This window comes from Magnolia sinica, chromosome 3, assembly GCF_029962835.1.
Source record: "Magnolia sinica isolate HGM2019 chromosome 3, MsV1, whole genome shotgun sequence".
NCBI classification, from domain to species: Eukaryota; Viridiplantae; Streptophyta; class Magnoliopsida; order Magnoliales; family Magnoliaceae; genus Magnolia; species Magnolia sinica.
In genome coordinates, this window is record NC_080575.1 from 113,612,059 (window position 1) to 113,630,483 (window position 18,425).

At 40.4% G+C, this 18,425-nt stretch overlaps 1 protein-coding gene across 2 annotated transcripts; it reads right to left on the bottom strand.

Annotated features, from left to right (window-relative positions):
- Positions 1–574: 574 nt before the first annotated feature.
- Positions 575–14,214, bottom strand: LOC131240792 (phytochrome B-like). Of its 2 annotated transcripts, none has more exons than XM_058239257.1 (4): positions 11,914–14,204; positions 9,576–10,383; positions 8,197–8,490; positions 575–1,120 (listed from the first exon to the last, which is right to left on the bottom strand). In XM_058239257.1, exons 1-4 carry the CDS (start codon positions 13,946–13,948, stop codon positions 901–903), a joined length of 3,357 nt encoding a protein of 1,118 aa, XP_058095240.1. In that variant the 5' UTR covers positions 13,949–14,204; the 3' UTR covers positions 575–900. The 2 variants fall into 2 exon arrangements, with proteins under 2 accessions (XP_058095240.1, XP_058095241.1); XM_058239258.1 differs by lacking the exon at positions 575–1,120 and adding an exon at positions 9,329–9,474 and having other exon boundaries at positions 8,355–8,490; positions 11,914–14,214.
- Positions 14,215–18,425: the final 4,211 nt, after the last annotated feature.

The following is an 18,425-nucleotide window of genomic DNA, read 5'->3' on the forward strand; positions in this document are numbered from 1 at the left end:
TCGTATCTCTGTATTCAAGTGCATTTCGAATTCAAGCTGCCAAACATAACCAAGGATTCGGTATTGCCTTGATTTGTGATTTGGATTCCAATACATTCCAAATACAAAGCTCCCAAATGTTACTATTGTTCACCATTTCAGGAAAAGACATCATTCTTGCTAATGGTCGAATTTCATGAACATATTGTATTTATTTTCCTCCACCTATATGTACAAATGGTTCTGAATAGTCATGTACAAGCAGTCTACCCAGAACAACTTGTGTGGAACAAAACTTGCATCCAACAGCCCCTATGTTTCTCAGTCGAGGTGGCAGAAAAACTCATATGGGGTTACAACAGGGGTAGTCTGTCCCAAGCCGAGTCCTGTAGATGAACTAGCCCACGGGTCCAATCCCAGACAACCCTCTAGCCAATGATCCGGTGCCTAGCCCATTAGCCAAGTACTTAACCCAGCAACGTTCAGTAAGTCTAGCCGATAGTCAGGCCCAGGACAGCCCATCCTAATTTGACTCTAGACCTTTTGGATTGAATAATATCATAGCTTGTACAAAAATTATTTTGCTTCATACATGTACAAGTGTAAGAAAATCTTAGGACTTTACATTCACATTCACTACAAATACACCATTTGTACCAACGCTAGCAATATACAGTTGTCATAGAGATGAAGCGACAACAGCTGTCTTACCCTCGAGATATTGTGTTACATGCTTCTACTGATTATGAATCCCTGTCCCACCATGACTTCACAATGTCAAAATTGGGAAGGGAAGAATACTGATAAACCCAAGTACAGTGAATTATAGGGGCTCAGAGTATCTGTTCGATCAGAGCCATTGAGTCCATCAAGCTGCAGGACTTTGGTAAGTCTTGTATTTACACACACGCCTGCTTGAAGCTAGTTTGGGGCCCTCGTGTCTCTCCGATTCATCTGAAGTTTGATGCTGATGAGGAAGTAGCATTTGGTGGGTTCCCTGACGTAGTGAACATGGCCGTTCATCATCTTGAGAAGCTTCCTAGACATGCTTAGCCCGAGCCCTTCTTGCGTGGCCCACTGACTTCCGTGAAACATGTCTTGCTCAAGCTCCAAGGGAAGACCCTGACCAGGATGAGTCATTCTACATGCACCAGAGGAAACAAGCTGATCAGCAAAGACAGTGGGATGGATAGTAATACCAAATGTTTGAAGGAGGTTAGATCAACGAATTATTAATAACTGCAACCTTAATGGAAAAAGAAATGTAACGATTCTTCTCACATAGGTTTTACAGTAATCTGGTTTAGATAGGACAAGTCATCTGATTGGAGTGGCCTATACTGTCCACAACACATATGATGGGACCTTATTTTGAGCGGACGTCTCATTTCGATCTACATATCTGCATATCTAGATGTTAAAAAAGGCTTCGGGTTTGTTAGAATCAGTCTCCGTGGAATACAAGTGTGACATACATTCTTTGATCTCGGTTCGCTTATCATTTTATTCTATCCTATGGTGACTATTATAAAAACAATGACCTTGACCTCAGTCTCTCATCAGCTGACTAGCCATGCAATGAATAGTTAGCCTTTTATCGAATATCATTCCCAGCTGAGATATTGAGGTTTCATTGGGATCGATCATGGGAAGCAGATCAGTCGAATTGTCGACGCCCTCTGTTTCAACTGGATTTCGATACACAGTTATTCCCCAATCATCCAGCCAGAATTAAACCCTTCCTCACTCATCCATCAGGGGTCAATCAAGTGCCTGATGACAGGTAGAACTGGGAAAAACACTTTGCAATAGCATTATGGTATACAGATGATTAGGCATTATAAGCTCAGGAGAAACCCAATCTAGGAAAAATCGATGATTTAAGAAAGATGGTAATATATGATCCTCAACCCAAGGCTTAGCACGGTGTACTCGACTTTTCAGTTCTAACAAGTGAGCTGCATGGTCTGAGAATCAAGAGCGCAGGCTTCCTTGTCCACCATGGATGGATGGATGAGCCATACCTCAAAAACCTCTGCCATCAATCTTGGGACCATTTTCAGTGAAATGGGGACTGTTGGTGCACTTCTCTTCCCATATTATGTGTCGGCTACAATCAAAAGGTTAGGGTTGGCCTATCAAGAACGTTTTTGGGCATGGGCCATCTATAGTGAGACAAAACAGATCAATGCTCTTGATTCCCTAACCATAGGCCATGGTTTTCAGAATTGAAAACCAGAGTATACTGTGCAAAAACCTTGGGTTGAGGATCCTATAATTCTTCTGTAAAAAAACCAGGTCTGTAATCAGCATGGATGAATTGAAACTACCTCAATACCAAAAAAAAAAAAAAAAGAAAAAAAAAAGAAAAAGAAAAGAAGAAGAAGAAGAAAAAGAAGAAGATTTCAAAAGGACCACGAATTTGAAAATCAAAGAACACAACAAACGCTAAGACAGTGCTCAAAAAAATGATTTTCTTCTAAATCAGCAGCAGGAGATAATCTGAAAATAGCCATCCAAAAAAAATTCAAACATTTCAGAGCATTGAGTCACCAAAAAAAAAAACCCTGGGTTAAATATGTTTAACTGGGTTCTTAGTGAGAAATTAGAAGGCAAGAACATTCATGAACATCTCTCGATCATGCAAGTTGGTTTGGCATATACCTCAGCATCAAGTCCTAAACAATCGGCGATTGCAAGTTCTGAGAAGAACTAGCTTTGTAAACTCAGCCAAGCTCTGGGTTTGAGTCCTTGCGTCAGTGGTAGACTCTGAGGAGTTTCAACATGAGGTCTTGGGTTCGATACCCATAGGTGGTGAAATCCCACTACGGCGTGCATGGGTGTGTGTGTAAAAAAAAAAAAAAGCTCAGCCAAGTTCTAATGAAATTGTTGGCTCAACATTGACTTTTGTATTTCTGTTACAAACTCGGATGCAATCATGAAAGGCGGAATACATGGTGGCATTTTCTTGTGAAGTTTCTACTTCCAACAGTGTGTTTAGGTACTGAATTGAAATTAGTTGCATTAACTTGATTTTTAGTAAAGAGGAAATGGTCAATTTGCGACTGACCCCACACCATTCATAGCAAGGGATTAGCTCACCCACTTCAGTTGTTTGAAGTTGTTTCTGTCTAATCTTTTTCTTCTTTTCAATGGTCTGCCTTTCATTACAAGTTTCTGTTTCTTCTTCTTCTTCTTCTTATTATTATTATTTGTAAGGAGTTTGGTCGTAATTATAAGTTACTCTTTGCAATATTGTCTTTTGGTCCATCGACAAATCAGAGCCTGCCTTTAAAGCATTTCTAATGCCTATTGTTTCCACCGTTAATCATAATCTTGCTCACTGTCTATTAGAGGATATGTATGACATATCATATTTTTCAAATGACAAAAAATGCCCTTTTGTTACAGGATGGGCATGTACAAGATGGGCCTATTGTTTCAAGCCGTGTGGCCCACTTCAGTTTTGGATCTGCCTCATTTTTTGGCTCACCCCCTAAAATGTGCTAACTAAAATGGTAGACAAGATGGATTTCTCAAAAAATCACAGTGGGCCCCACAAATTTTTTAGCGGCCCGCAAGACTTAATGTGGAATAAAGGATCCAATGCATCAATTATGGTGATCATAAAACTGAATAACTGAATCTTAAATGCGCATCTGAAATGCATCTTAAATGCGCAAGTGAAATGTGTCAGATTGTTTGGATGTGGATCGATGTACTTAGTGATGCAAGACCGATGCATGAACTAAGTAACATGTGAGATCAAATAACCAAATTAAGATATTTAACAAAAAAACACAAACATTGCTATATTCATCACAAATATCATGAAAATCAAAAGAAAATCAAGCATAATCCTGACCTAAGCTACCAACATCGTAACACGAGATCATTAAATAAAAAGAAACTAGAATCTAATGGATGTAGGGATATCCAATTAGCATAGGGTATGGTCTATTTTGAAATAGGAAACCTAATACAACCTATGGTGAAAATTAGGATTTTGGTAATTTGGGAAAGTAGGAAAATTGAGAATTTTAGGTTTAGGGTTAGGGTTTGGATTGCAAATGGGCATGAGAAAGTTGGGTTTGGGAGAAGACGAAGTTTTGGGATGTGAGAATTAAGAATCTGAAGGAAATACTTGGATGAGGAAGAAAAAAGAAGACGGTGTGGGGATAGATGGAAACCCCGCACCTCCGTTGATGAAGATTAGCCTCACACCAATCTTCCTTCCAAATCGCATGGAAGTATCTTCAAATCGCATGAAGATAGGAGAAGAAAACAAGAGCTTTTCTCTTTAAAAAATAAAAATAAAAATCATGAAATTTAATGAGGGAGAGGTCACACGCCCTCCTCTTTTTATAGATCTAAGAAGTTTCAAAAATTACAAAAATTTCTATCTTGTGAACTTTAACAAAAATAGCCATAGTCTAAATAAAATTAACTAAAACACTCATAATGTGTCAAAATATAAAATAATCAAAAAACTAAAACTCAAAATATGATAAAGTCTAAAACTGATGTGGATGATCAACGATCAATGGCCTGATAGTCACTTCCTTCTGATCCAACGGTTTGAATCACTCCATAAAGCAGCCCATGTGCATCTTCCCAGTGTGGGGTCTTCCAGATGCTTGCACATGCACATGGGGTCTTCAGCACGATCATGGGTACTCGTCTAGCCACATAGAAATTGACGCGGCCTGCTTCCTCCTCTAATACATACGTTAGGGTGTACGTGACGTAATGTCCTCATCACTTAACCTTCTATACTTGGCCTTCCGCACGTCGCACCCTTTTTAAAAACCTTTTCAATGGGACGAGTTTTCTCACATGTAGGTTTGGGGACCAAAACATGCATTTATAGAAGAGGGCCATGGAGTAGCTCAACCCATCACAACTATTTCTTAAGGAGTCTCCACACTAGATAGAGTCGAAGTCCAACTAAGGTATTGTGGAAACATAACAGAGTCCGAGTACACCACCCCATTGTGTCTGGATCAATCACAACTATAGTGGGGCCCACTGGTGTGCTCAACCCAAATATCCAACAGTCCGATCATCCAAACCATTGATCATGTGGGGACCTACCTAATAAAAGTCTTACATGGCCACACACACACACACACACAGAGAGAGAGAGAGAGAGAGAGAGAGAGAGAGAGAGAGAGAGATGGGGGGTGGTGTTTCAACGGTGGGCGTTCAATACCAACTGTTTCAAGCCGTGTGACTAATTTGAGTTTTCGATCAACCTCATTTTTGGGCCCGCCCCTAAAATGATTTGGTGAAACTAGTGGATCATCACAACATTACGGTGCGCCCAATGAATCTTTCAATAGTGGGTTTTAATACCCATTGCTTATTAAGGTATGATTGCATGCATTAATGTGAAAGGATTGCCTAGGATGCGTGGCACGACTTTGTGGAGCCAATGTGATATATGTGTTTTATCCATGTTGTCCATCTATTTTGCCAGCTCTTTTAGGGCTTGAGCTACACCATTGGAAATAGTGGGGATAGTGATGCCATTGTTGAAACCTACCCGTCGCCCATCGTGATGTTTTTGAGAAATCCACCCTGTCCATCCATTTTGCTTGCTCATGTTAGTGGGTGGGCCAAAAAAATGATAAGATCCAAAACTCAAGTGTGCCACAGGAAAGGAAACAGTGGAGTGGGAAATGCCTACTATTAAAACCTTCTGAGAGTCCACGATGCTGTTTATATGCCATCCAAACCGTTCATAAGGTCATCCCACTAGGATGAACTAAAAACCCAAATATAGTAGCCTGATCCAAAACTTTTGTGGACCCACAACTGCCCCACAAATGTTTCAATAGTGGTTGTTCAATACCGACTATTTCATGCCGTGTGGCCCACTTGAGTTTTGGATCTACCTAATATTTGGGCTCACCCCCTAAATTTATGTGGCTAAAATGGTGGACGAGTTGGATTTCTCAAAAACATCATGGTGGGCCCCATGACATTTTCAGCTAGAGAGAGTTCAATGGCCGACCTTCAATACCAACTGTTTCCTTCCGTGTGGCCCTCTTTGACTGTTGATCTGCCTGATTTTTGGGCCAACCCCCTAATATGTGGCTAAAATGGTGGACAAGTTCAATTTATCAAAGTCATCATGGTGGGCCCCACAACTTTTTCAGCCAGAGAGTTCAACTGTTGGCGTTCAATGCCAACTATTTCCCACTGTGTGGCCTGCTTGAGCATTGGATCTACCTAAATTTTGGGCCCACCCCCTAAATTTGTGGCTAAAATGATGGATAGGTTGGATTTCTCAAAAACATCACGGTGGGCCCCACAACCTTTTCAGCTAGGTGTGAATGCAAACCAGTGAGAGTTCAACAGTCGGGTTCAATACCCTTGCCGTGTGGCCCACTTGAGTTTTGGATCTGCCTCATTTTTGGTCTCACACCCTAACTTGAGCTGGAAAAAGGATGGACAGGTTGGATTTTTTTTAAACATCACATTGGGCCTCAAGTGTTTCAACGGTGGTTGAAAAATCTTGCAGTGTCTTCAGCTTTTGGGGTCCACTTGAATTTTCAATCTTGGTAGTTTTCAGGGTCTTGCAACAGTTTTTTTTTTTCCAAAAAGAAGAAAAAAGAGCCATAACGGCCAATATGGGAGCCTCATATCATAACGGTAACGGTGGTGGCCGTTGCGGCAACCATTACTGTTATGGAACACCTTGGTAGAAATGGCATGCAAACAGGGGTAAAAGTGGCCTTTATGAGACAAAGGACATTTTCATTAGCCAACTGTAAGTCAAAGTCAAAGGAAGCGATTTTTTTACTATATCTGAAAAGGATATGTGAGTATTTGGAAATATTTTAAAAGCAAGCTCTGATTTGTCAATGGACCAAAAGGCAGGCAACTATATAGCTCAGACTCTATAAGTTAACATAATGATATTCCAACTTTGGTCATTTCCTGTTTATGAACTGATTTATTGCAGTTACATTCAATACACATCCCAATGCACCTTGAAGATTAGTTTACTGATGAACTCTCGCACAACAGATCCAATTTACCATGATCTCACATTAGTGTTACCCATGATCAGTACCACTTGTCTTTATTGCTAAGCTTGGAGATTGAGTTTAATAGAAAGAATTATGGATTCACAACTCACTCGAGTTGGATGCGACTCGTTTAAGTCAACTCATACTCAACTGATTCCAATATGCTAATCGAGATTGAGGAAGTAGCGCAAAATAGGCCCGATTGGATGAGTGACCCTTTGACTTGGGTGAGTTACAGCTCAACTCAGGACCAAATGAGTCAGTCCCAGTTAACAAGTAAAAATCCATGGAAAGAACTTGAAATTTGGAGAATTGGATGAGAAACTTTACAAATACTTCCAGAAATATCTTACAGCATCATGAAGATCTATGTGATATCTCACCTCTTGAACAACTTAATTTATCAGAGCATTCGATCAAATAATCCAACTAAGCCTAAAATTCGACAAGTTATTCCAGAAGTTATGTTTGGCATCCATCCCAAATAAAAATATCAACACTGAATACTTGTCATGCTAAAACAAACTTGCAGCACATTGTTTGTGGTCCATAGACTCCATACACTGACTCAGAATTCAAAAAAAATGTAGATTCAAGAAGAATATTTCTATGGCTGTCGGGATAGGGAGAATCCAAAACGAGGACATTGAAAACCCCTAAGGAAATGGTGAACTGCAGAATCCAATAGTTATTCTGTTGTTTGGTTTGGAGTGTTGTTTTCCATGGAAAATTTAAAAGATCAATGGTCAAACAGCCAGGCCTGTCTCTTGTAACCATGGAAGTCCATTTAAAAGGATTTTTTTAGGGAAATGATTTTACTCATTTTTTGAGGAAAAGCTAGAGAAAGTAAAATGATTTCCCCCTCTTTTTTGGTTTCTCCAACAGAGGAAACTGTCACATCAGGGGAATTCATAAAGATTTGCTACTTCATATTTTGGTAGCATCAGACAAAAGTTATGGCTTAAAATATTTTAAAGGCAGCCACTGTTTACTCCCCCTTCTTTTGACTTCTTCTACTTTCAGTATTATACAATACCACCCCCAAGAAATAGAAAATTGTGTGTGTATGGATACAAAATTATGGGGTGTAAATCAATCATACCGCTAGAAGTTTATGGTAACGAGATTGAGGACAACAATTTGTTAAAGTATGGAACAAACTTAATTAAGATCACCATACCTGAACTGCAAATGCACAAGCTCAACACCATCATCTATCAGCCTTAAACTCGGTGCCACTTCAATTTTTATCCAGCCTTCTGGGGATGGGGTGTGATGCACTATATTTAGCAAGAAATCTGCCAAAACTTGCTGAAGTCTAATTTGATCGCCATAGAGAGACATTGTTTTGATTTCCTCCGGAATCTCACGAATCAGCTGTAGATTCTTTTCCCTCAATAAAAGCATCATTTGACTAACAATGGCATCCATTACACCTCCGAGGAGAAACTCAGCCATGTCTAGATCCATAGCCCTGTTAGAACAAGGATAGAATGGAATGAGATGCCTACAAGTAATTCCACCAATATTTATGGGATAAAGAGAAGGGATTGATAACCACCATTTGACAGTAGAGTAAGGATGCGTTTCAAAGCATTATCAAATCGAATTGCAATTGTTAATCATAAAGTCAATGTGACTAAACTATAATATCCTTAGGATTGATAATCCATGAGAACAGAGAGAACAGGGAAGGATAAAAATAGAAATGAATGCATCCAAGGAAGCTTAGAAGTAACAACAATAGGTAATAAGATGGGGGAAAGAAGACTTTAGATGGTTTGGCCATGTACAAAGCAGACCAAGAACTGCACCAGTTAGAAGCGAGTTGGATCAAGTTGAAGGCTCTAAAAGGGCAAGGGGAAGGCCAGACAGGATGTGGGTGAAGGTAATAAGAAAAAGACTTAATGACCTATGCTTTGATTGAGGATATGTTCCTTAAAAGAGTGGAATGGTGGAACAGGATTCATGTAGGATTAATGCCCCAAAATGATATAATGAGCTTTCTGGCTATATGAAGGAACAAGGAATCATGAACAGTAAATTAAGCTCTACATCCACAAAGAAAATGATGAACAGGGAAGATTTGATTGGAAGCACATATCAAATAGATAAATAATTGTAGAAATTATCTCGCATATGGAAAACCAAAAGATGAAAGAACAGGCCAATAACTATTCCATAAATTCATTTACATCAGATATCAGCACGTTAAACAACTCGAAGCGTCCACTTTGTTTCTCTAACACAATTGCATGGTGCTTCGTGTCACAACCAAGGTTAGAGTATCGTCTGAAACCAGTATGTATTGCCTGATACATACAGGTACCGCCCATGAATGATATGGGTGTATCAGCCTGATACAGGGCAATGCATAACAGTGTCGGTGGTGAATGATACATTACGTAACATACCCATTTCAAGCCTTGGCCACAACATAAGCACTTTAAGCTCAAACCTGCTTACCAGTAATAATACAAATGCAAAGTAAGAGGATTTCAAGTGGTGAAAGGGTTTTTAGAACATACATCCATAAACGGAAATTGCAAGGAAACTTACCCATCATCAATACGATCTAAATCCATATCCTCTATGATCTTCATCATCTGCTTCTCACAAGCTGTACTAGTCTCAAGAAGCTGCTTGTGCTCATCTGAAATGCCCGTAGTCTCCAAGAGCTTGTGAGTGAACCGTATTCCATTCAATGGGTTTTTCATCTCTTGCCTAATGTATGCCAACTCCTTAAGTCTCGTGAAACACTTCATATCCTGCTGCCTTTGCACTTCTAACGTTTGCTGCAGGTCAGGGATTGCAGTCTGCAAGAAACAGAAACATCCGACAATATCACTGCGTGCATCAATCCTTTTATTTGCAGTTAAGAGCGCCTCCACATGCTTCCCTTTCCTATCAAAAAAAGAAAAGGAGAACTTCTCGGTATCCTGTCCACCGATCGCACTGTACAAGAGAATCATGAATTTTGTCAGTGCATCTTGACCTTTCAATTGACAGAGGCCTCCAAAAATTTCTCCAAGAAGCATTTTTCCGATAACCTCAGCCCTAGACCAACCCGTTAGCTTTTCCATTGCAGCATTCCATTCAGAGCAGCAGGTGTTCTCATCCGAAGCGAATATGGGTGGTATCAATGGATTAAGACTCTGTACGATGGCCTTGTAGTCGCCTTGCAAGCGGGTGAATTGATCCCTAACAACTTTCTCCCCTGTGATGTCTTGACCCACAAAGCACACTCCGATGACACTGTTCATGTAATCCTTACTTGAGCATGCATTGGCCACGATAAATACAGATGGATTTTGCTGCTGCAAACCAAAAGTCCGCAGCTTTAACTCGATATTTTTGTCCTCTTCACCTGCAGAGCACGACAAGCAAAAATAAACAAAGACTGAAATGATGGAAAAGCAATGTAGGTTGGCTCTTGTAAGTTCTTCACATACCATGAAAATTTTAATAAGACCAAACACCTCAATCATGCAAAATATTTAAGGTTGTAATAAATAGTTCACCAAAGAGGACATGACCAAATTGCATCCAGGTGCATTTGGATGCACTATCGAATTGGATTGCAATTATTAGTCTAACAAAGTGGATATCCTTAGCATTCATATTGAGGGTCTGAGATCCAAACTGCAATATGTTACTTTCAAGCGTGACTTGAAAGAAATGTAATCGTGATTTAAGGGCTACCTCCTCATTGTGGGTTCTAGTAAACACCATTGATTTTGTGATTTCCTCTCGCTTTAACTGAATTTTCACAATTCAATTCATTGGTTCTTCCAAATTGCAGTTTCATTCCTTTTGCATCCAACTATAATAAGACATGAATTTGAAGCCTGGTCAATCAATGTTAATATTTAGGAAGGTAATGGCAATTTGGTTACTTTGTTGAACTAATTATTTCAATTCAACTTAACAACGCATCCAGATGCAGCCTATGGCACGTATGCATGAATGCATGTAATACTAAATACATTAGTAACCACACTTCTGAAGAGAAAACATAGAATAACAATTCGATGGTGACCTTTTTATGGGTAAACTGATGGTAGTTTGTAGAGATTGAATGGGTAGCTTTCTAAATGTCATCCATGCACTATAGATTAGCCTTTTCATTTTTTGTTTTTTTAAACATCCTTAATGCACTCATAATAATCTATAACGGTAAACAAAGAATGTGAAGAAAATCTCACTACTTTAGCAATGTCCGGAATAGGGCTCAAATGGCAATTGTGCCTCATTTGAATGATGCCTGATTTCAAGGGTCTGTTTGGTTTTCTAATTTCCTATGAAATGCAAAGTAAATGAACGATCATTATCATTTCCAGATGTTTGTTTGAACAGGAATTGTGGCTGGTAAATCAAGAGTCAAATACACTTGTAAAAGAAGTAGGTAAATTAAATTGTAATCATTACAATTTCACATTATAAAACTAACATTTTTTCAGTGATTTCTGGGTGAACAAACAATGTGGCAAAATAATCATTGCAGTCAAATGCAAGTGATGTCACAACACAATTACAAAAGTAAATAATCATCACTCTTCTATAGCTATTTACTAATGTAATTGGAAAACCAAACAGGCCCTAAATAGCAAATGGAGGGTTTTTATATATATATATATATATATATATATATAAAGGAAAATCCACCAATCTAGCTCCAAATGGCAAGTGACATCGATTCATCAAACAGAAGAGCTTAGCTCAATGGCCATTTGGGCTGATGGGTATTCCACTCAATGCAAATATAGTTACTTCCAAATGCGCCATCACAGAAAAGTAAGCATGGAGTAAGAAATAGGTTCTAAGAAAAACATATCAGTCGCAGGATCAAGTTATATAATATTTCCATGTCAATGTTCACAACTGCTCATATACTTACCTTGCAAAGCTCGGGACAGATGAATTTTAACAACTTCACGGGACTCCTCATGAACAAGATCACGAACCAACGACTTCCCCATAGCTTCATTAGCTGGCAGTCCTGTCAATTCTGCTGCCTTTGCATTCCACCCATTGATAAACCCACCAGAATCAACAGCGAAAATCGGTGCCGTTGCTGTCTCAATCAGCCTAACCATCTCGCACGCAACAGAACTCAGTTCATTCATCCCCTGCATCTCCAAATCAGTAAGCTGTGCACTAATCATCGTCTTTGCACCCCTATCCTCAATATCCTGAAACGAACCCCGCATAATAAGCTGCAGTGAATGAATGGCATTCATCTCTGGAACCTCCCATGGCAAGCTGCTGCTTTTCACTACTTCTAGAAAGGCCTTAAATGACGATCGTGGGTGCATTCTCCCACCATCGTCTTTATCTTCCGGATGATGTTTTGCCCCTCCCCATTTGAATTCCTTTGCTGTGTGGGACCGAAACCAGAACAAGAAATCCTTGGACGTAATCCTAGCCGCAGCCATACCACAGACTGCATCCCCAAGCAAAGCCGCACCGGGATAACCCGCATCGGCCAAACTGTCTGTACTCAACCCCGTGGAGTCCCCATGATACGTCAGCAACCATTCTGCAATATCCTTTGTCTGAGCATCAGTTGGGGTCACGCCCAACAACCAACACATACCACCATAGTACAATGCAGCGCCGTCACACTTCACTAGGTCCATGATGCTCGGCGACTGGGTCACAATCCCAAATGGGGCATCCCGCAGGAGCATGTCACACAGCAATGTCTGCGTCCTGAGGGTCTTCTTCTCTGCGAGCTGCATTGCCAGCTGGAGCTCCATGTTCAGCTGCAGCCCAAAGGCCTGCATGAGGAACTCACATGCATACCGCAGGGGGAAAGGGATGTACCGTGCTGAGGTGTGGTGGCAGACGACAAGCCCCCAGAGCTTCATCGAGTCGTTGCTGTTGATCAGCACGGCCATCACCAATGACGCGATCGAGCCCATGTTGGCCATGTACTGAGCGTGGCATCCATGGGGCGACCGCAGTGTTGAATTCACCAAGCACAATGGCTGCTTCAGCTCTTCAGCCTGGATGATTCGCACGGGATTCGCGTTGCAATTGCAGATAATCCTCACGCGGTTCTGCTTAAACAGAAACCGGGACGCCTGAGGTATGTCTGTGGCCGGATAATGCAAGCCCAGGTAAGGCTCCAAATCCGACCGTCGGATCTCTGAAACGACCTCACCGTGCTCATCCTCGTGAAACCTGTAAACCATAACCCTGTCATACCCAGTAAGCTCCTGAACTTCTTCAACCACAGTATCATACAAAACGCCGATATCGCTACCCGGGAGCGACTGCAGCCGGGAGATGGCCCGCACAGCGAGCTTCTGTGACTGGACGGCACCAGTGATCGACACTGCAGGATCGGCCGACCACGCGGGCTCCAAATCCACCACAATTCCCACATCAATCCTATGTAGAATTGCATAGAAGGGTTTCCCAGTGATTTTGGAGTGGACCCAAATGGGGTTCGACAGGGATATCTCTCTGGAAGCTGCAGCCTTGGCAAGAGACGACGCACCTGAAGGGGTGAAGATGGAGCGGGCGTCGACACCCAACAGACCCAAGAACTGGGAATCTGGAATGGGATTTTGGGTGGGCAAAAGACCCAACAAATCAATTGAATTCTCACTGTAAGCTATGATTTTGAAGGTAGATTCTTGAAATGCAAGCATGCAACCAAAGGGCTGGATAAGGCCACCCCTTTGAATTTTGGAGAGATAGGCAGTGATCTGTTCTTCAGGGACAGATTCTGTAGCAGATTTAAGAGATTTAGAGTAGTCAAACGATTCGCCACACTCACCTGATTGCTCAAAAACAGCTAAGAGCCTGGCATCTGTATTGTATTGGGCAATGGCCTTGCTGGTGATGTTGGTGGTGGTATTTTGGGCTTTCATGTTGCTGGCTGCTGAGGAATTTGAGTGGCTTGTTCTGCTTCCCAAACCCATCTTCTTGATGTTTTCCCCTTTGTTCGGGAGTTCGTAGAGTTCATGTGGGACTGAAATTCCTCTTTTGCATGTTTTTACTTTTTTTATTTTTTATTTTTAATAATTGGAGGCTTTGTTTTGTATTTTTCAGTCTAATCTATGTAGCTAATGTAAGAAGATTGTAACAGTTGTTGTTGTTTTTAGCTACCAAATGAGTTACTTCTTTTACTGTATTTCTTATTTTTATTTCTATTATTAGAACGTCTATAGACTCCTGTGATAGTTCGCCACCATTTTAAATATGGCTGTGGTACCTCTTCAAACAAACAGATGGCGCGGTTGCATGCAAAATTCACACCGTCAAATTAACGAACCCAATTGACACGACAGTTTACATTGAAAAGATGACAAATAACCATCTGATTTTGTCTTTATAATTTGGACCACTCATTTATTTTATATAACTATTTTAATAGTTATGGTTTAAAAGCTGAGGATTTCTTGACTGCACATACACCAATAGGTTGCACTTGGAAAAAACACAGGAGACGAAAAAAGGAAAGGGATGGAATGGAAAAACGTGGCGCGGATAGAGAAAGAGACTACGCGGCAATAATTTCAACGGTAGATCGTCTTTCCTCATAATAATAATAATTATTTTTTTATTCTATTGCTACATCCACTCATATTTTAGATTTGCTAAATTTCTGGCTTGAAATATTAATATGAGGTGGCACAATAAATGAATGCAGTGGATTTGGTACGATTATTACAGCGGACTCCATGCGGCCTTTATTGCATATGGTCCCTAATGGTATTATTAGTGTGGGCTAAGCACATATGGAAGATATTATAACCAGCTAACATATGAAGTGAAATGAAAAACATATCCTATGCATCTTTGAAAAAATTTCACCATTTCATAATTAATTGAAAGGGTAAAATTACCTAAACGCTCTTCAATTATGTGTGTGTGTGTATATATAGCCAAATGCTCAACTGTGCACCAGTTCGCGTGGAACTCGTGCGAACTTTTTGAGAACTCATCATGCATGATGTGAGCTCCAAATCTTAACGGTCCACGTGATGCGGCACCCCATGAAACCATCAGGGCCCAACTTCTGCTTTGATCCAAAACTTGATGGGCCATGGAAAAAGAAAATAGTTTCCTCCCTTGATTTGCATCTCTCTTTGTTATGGCCCACTAGAATTTTAGATTAGAGTGAAAATTGGTACCTTGAGATTTCATGAGATGCTGCATCACATGAACCGTTCGGATTAGACGCCCATGACACGTGTAAAAAGGGGTGCAAGGGCGCATGTGCATAGGTGAGCATGCCTCTCTCTCTCTCTCTCTCTCTCTCTCTCTCTCTCTCTCTCTCTCTCTCTATATATATATATATATATATATATATATATATGGGGGGGGGGGATGCCAAGGTGTGCACTAGTTCTCATGAAAACTTTTTAAAAATTCATTTTTGTGGATATGATCTCTAATGAGCATTCCATGGTCCTATTCGAATACGTGGATCAACTCTCACCTTTCTAGAGTTAGATATAGTCAAATCCTCGTCTAAACTCTCTAGAAAACCCTTATAGGTGAATCCCCTATTGGGGGGGGGGATGCTAAGGTGTGCACTAGTTCTCATGAAAACTTTTTAAAAACTCATTTTTGTGGATATGATCTCTAATGAGCATTCCATGGTCTTATTCGAATACGTGGATCAACTCTCACCTTTCTAGAGTTAAATATAGTCAAATCCTCGTCTAAACTCTTTAGAAGACCCTTATAGGTGAATCCCCTAGGATTTCAACTTTCCGTTAGTTGTAGTATATTCACCCAAGCTCCTACCACATTGGTCACCTTAAAGGAGCATCGCATGCAAAGTGTTTAATCTTGAAGTTGAAGTCTTGGCAAAACATCAGCATCAATGATCGGGGAGCACAATGAGAGCTGATTAAAGCATGTGAGAGCAACAATCAAGCAACTCGAGAAGGTATTACAAAAGGGTCTCAATCCGATAAGTTGTCAAATTGTAAGAGTTCACGTACTTATTTATGTAGGACTAAGTGTAAAGTTTATAACACAAACTCATATAGGTTCTTATGTTCGACCGTATCGCCATCGATACTAGTGAGTGCGTGTGTAAGTCCATCCTTGTTTAGGCCACTGACACGGGTGTGTGCGTGGATAAGTTCTTATATAAGCTACCAACACGGGTGTGTACGTGGTAAGTTCTTACGGAGGCACCGATACGGGTGAGTATATGGGTAAATCCTTATATAGGTTTCCGGTGGGAGTATATGTTTATAAATGTTAGAACTTGATTTAAAACCTCTAAAAGTGAAATCCGATACACTTATGGGTTAAGTGTGTCCGCCAAGAGTAGAATAGGAAAACTGAATCACTATACATACTTGTCTTTGGAATTGTTATTTGAGCACATGTTTTATTATGTTTATGTGACTGATTAGCGAATTATATGTATGCATGATTAGATGAATGCTATAAGTTAATAATTAGCACATCCCACACACATGTACAATATCTTGTTTATATAATAGTTGCTTAATTGGAATATGATTCATAGTCTATGTAATTGAACCCACTATCGACTTAGAAGACTTAGTGTTAAATTGCTCTACTTAGCTTAAATAGAAATGAGTTTAAGTAAGTAATTATATATTTAATTAATAAAAATTTTATTTAGTCCTAATCATCCCCTATAGAACATATCCACAATTCTATAGCTCCGCCAAGCCTCTGCGCATAGTCATAGTATCCCACATCACGTGTAATTTCAACATTTATTGCTAAAAATAAATAAATATGAAATAATTATTACAGCACTCATATGTGGCCACCACCTGTCACGTGGCAGCCCCCTACCTTGGTAGAGAGGTACAACGCATGTGAGGTCTCTCTTAGTACAAGGTGCGAGTGTGTCGAGAAGTGAAATACCTCCGATATCCCTCCCTTTGCTAAAAATTATCATCTCACCTATCAATCCAACCACCCAAATCATGCCACGTGGCAATCCTAAATCCCAACCATCAAAATCCTTTCGAACTTTGAACTTTCCAGTAATCATAGCAAAATTGACCTTGAGGGCTATAAATATCCCCTTCCCTCCTCTTTCCATTTGAAGATACCTCTCCACTAAGAAAGCCCCTCATACACCCAGAAATACCTTAGCTTCCCACCTTCCATCCCTTCACCAAGGAGAAGTAAGAATTGTAGGAAGGAGTCTAGCCTAGGTTTGCTCCAATCCAGCCCAGCCTTTAACCACTTGAGCCACCAAGACCCTGATTTGAGCTGCTCTACTTGATTCTTGCGACACAATCATCTAACTTGTCACTTAACTCTCGATTAGCTTCATCTATCTTTACCTAAGCTTTGTGCAACACCTATTTCCTCTTTAACCCCCTGCTTACTCTATCCATTGCATTGTGTTCATAGCAATGTGCACCTAATTAGTTTAAACGTATGCTCTATGTCTTGTCAAGTTAATCAGACCTTGCCCATCAGAAACTTGGACTAGTTGGTTATTGCTTTGGCAAGTGGGAAAGTTAAGGTGAATTTATCCAGCCTAGGCTACAACTTGTCATAAGTGTTGCATTTAATACCACATCACACCTATAACATTACATAATTTCATATCCATAAGCATTACATACATAGCACTTAACACCCAACCTATTCAAATGTATGCTTTGTGACTTGCCAAGTTAATCGGACCTTTTCCATCAGAAACTTGTGCTGGTTAGTTATCACTTTGGTAAGTGGGAGAGTCCACGTAGATTTACGCAACCATGGATACAATTCGTCGTAGGCGTTGTATCTAACATGATATCATACACATTTTGCATTATCAGTGCTCGAGAACTAGTCTTGATCTTTAACAGTTAGTTCGATCATGTGAAGTAGAGGTCGTACGTTTGTACGTGATAGGATCTTTCCTTGTAGGCTCGACCGGTCGAGGGTGAGGCTCGCCCAATTGAGGTTTGGCTCGACTCGAACTCCAGTGACTTCGGGTTTATTATATCCGCGCTGCTCGACTGGTCGAGGGGTCTGCTCGACCAGTCGAGGACCCTGCTCGACTAGTCGAGGTTATGCAGATTCTAGTCCGATTCTGTGGGGGATTCGGATATTTGAGGTGGTTTTCGCACCCATGCGAAAGAGAGTTTCTTAAACCATAAATATGAGGTACCTAGGGCTTTCTAGGTAATACAAGAGAGTTTTCTAAAGCTTTACAAGGGTTTGCTAAAGGGTTTAGGACTATTAAAGGTGTGAGAGAAAGAGAGAAAGAGAGAGAGAGGAAGCTTGTGGAATGGAGATTCTGCTCGTAGAGGTGATCTACTGTGCACTTAACATCTCAGCGCTTTTATATCCTCATAATCAGTTAGATCTCTCTGTTTTTCTTTATTCTCTTATTGTTTATCCACTCTTGCATGAGTGAAAAAGGTTTGATCCAAGCGGTGTGTGCTTGTGATC

Coding starts and splice junctions, on each gene's coding strand:
- LOC131240792 (XM_058239257.1), bottom strand. CDS start 13,948: ATGGGTTTGGGAAGCAGAACAAGCCACTCAAATTCCTCAGCAGCCAGC. Junction 8,491..9,575: donor TTAGATCGTATTGATGATGG/GTAAGTTTCCTT, acceptor TTGTTCTAACAG/GGCTATGGATCTAGACATGG. Junction 1,121..8,196: donor CTTGTGCATTTGCAGTTCAG/GTATGGTGATCT, acceptor TGGTGCATGTAG/AATGACTCATCCTGGTCAGG.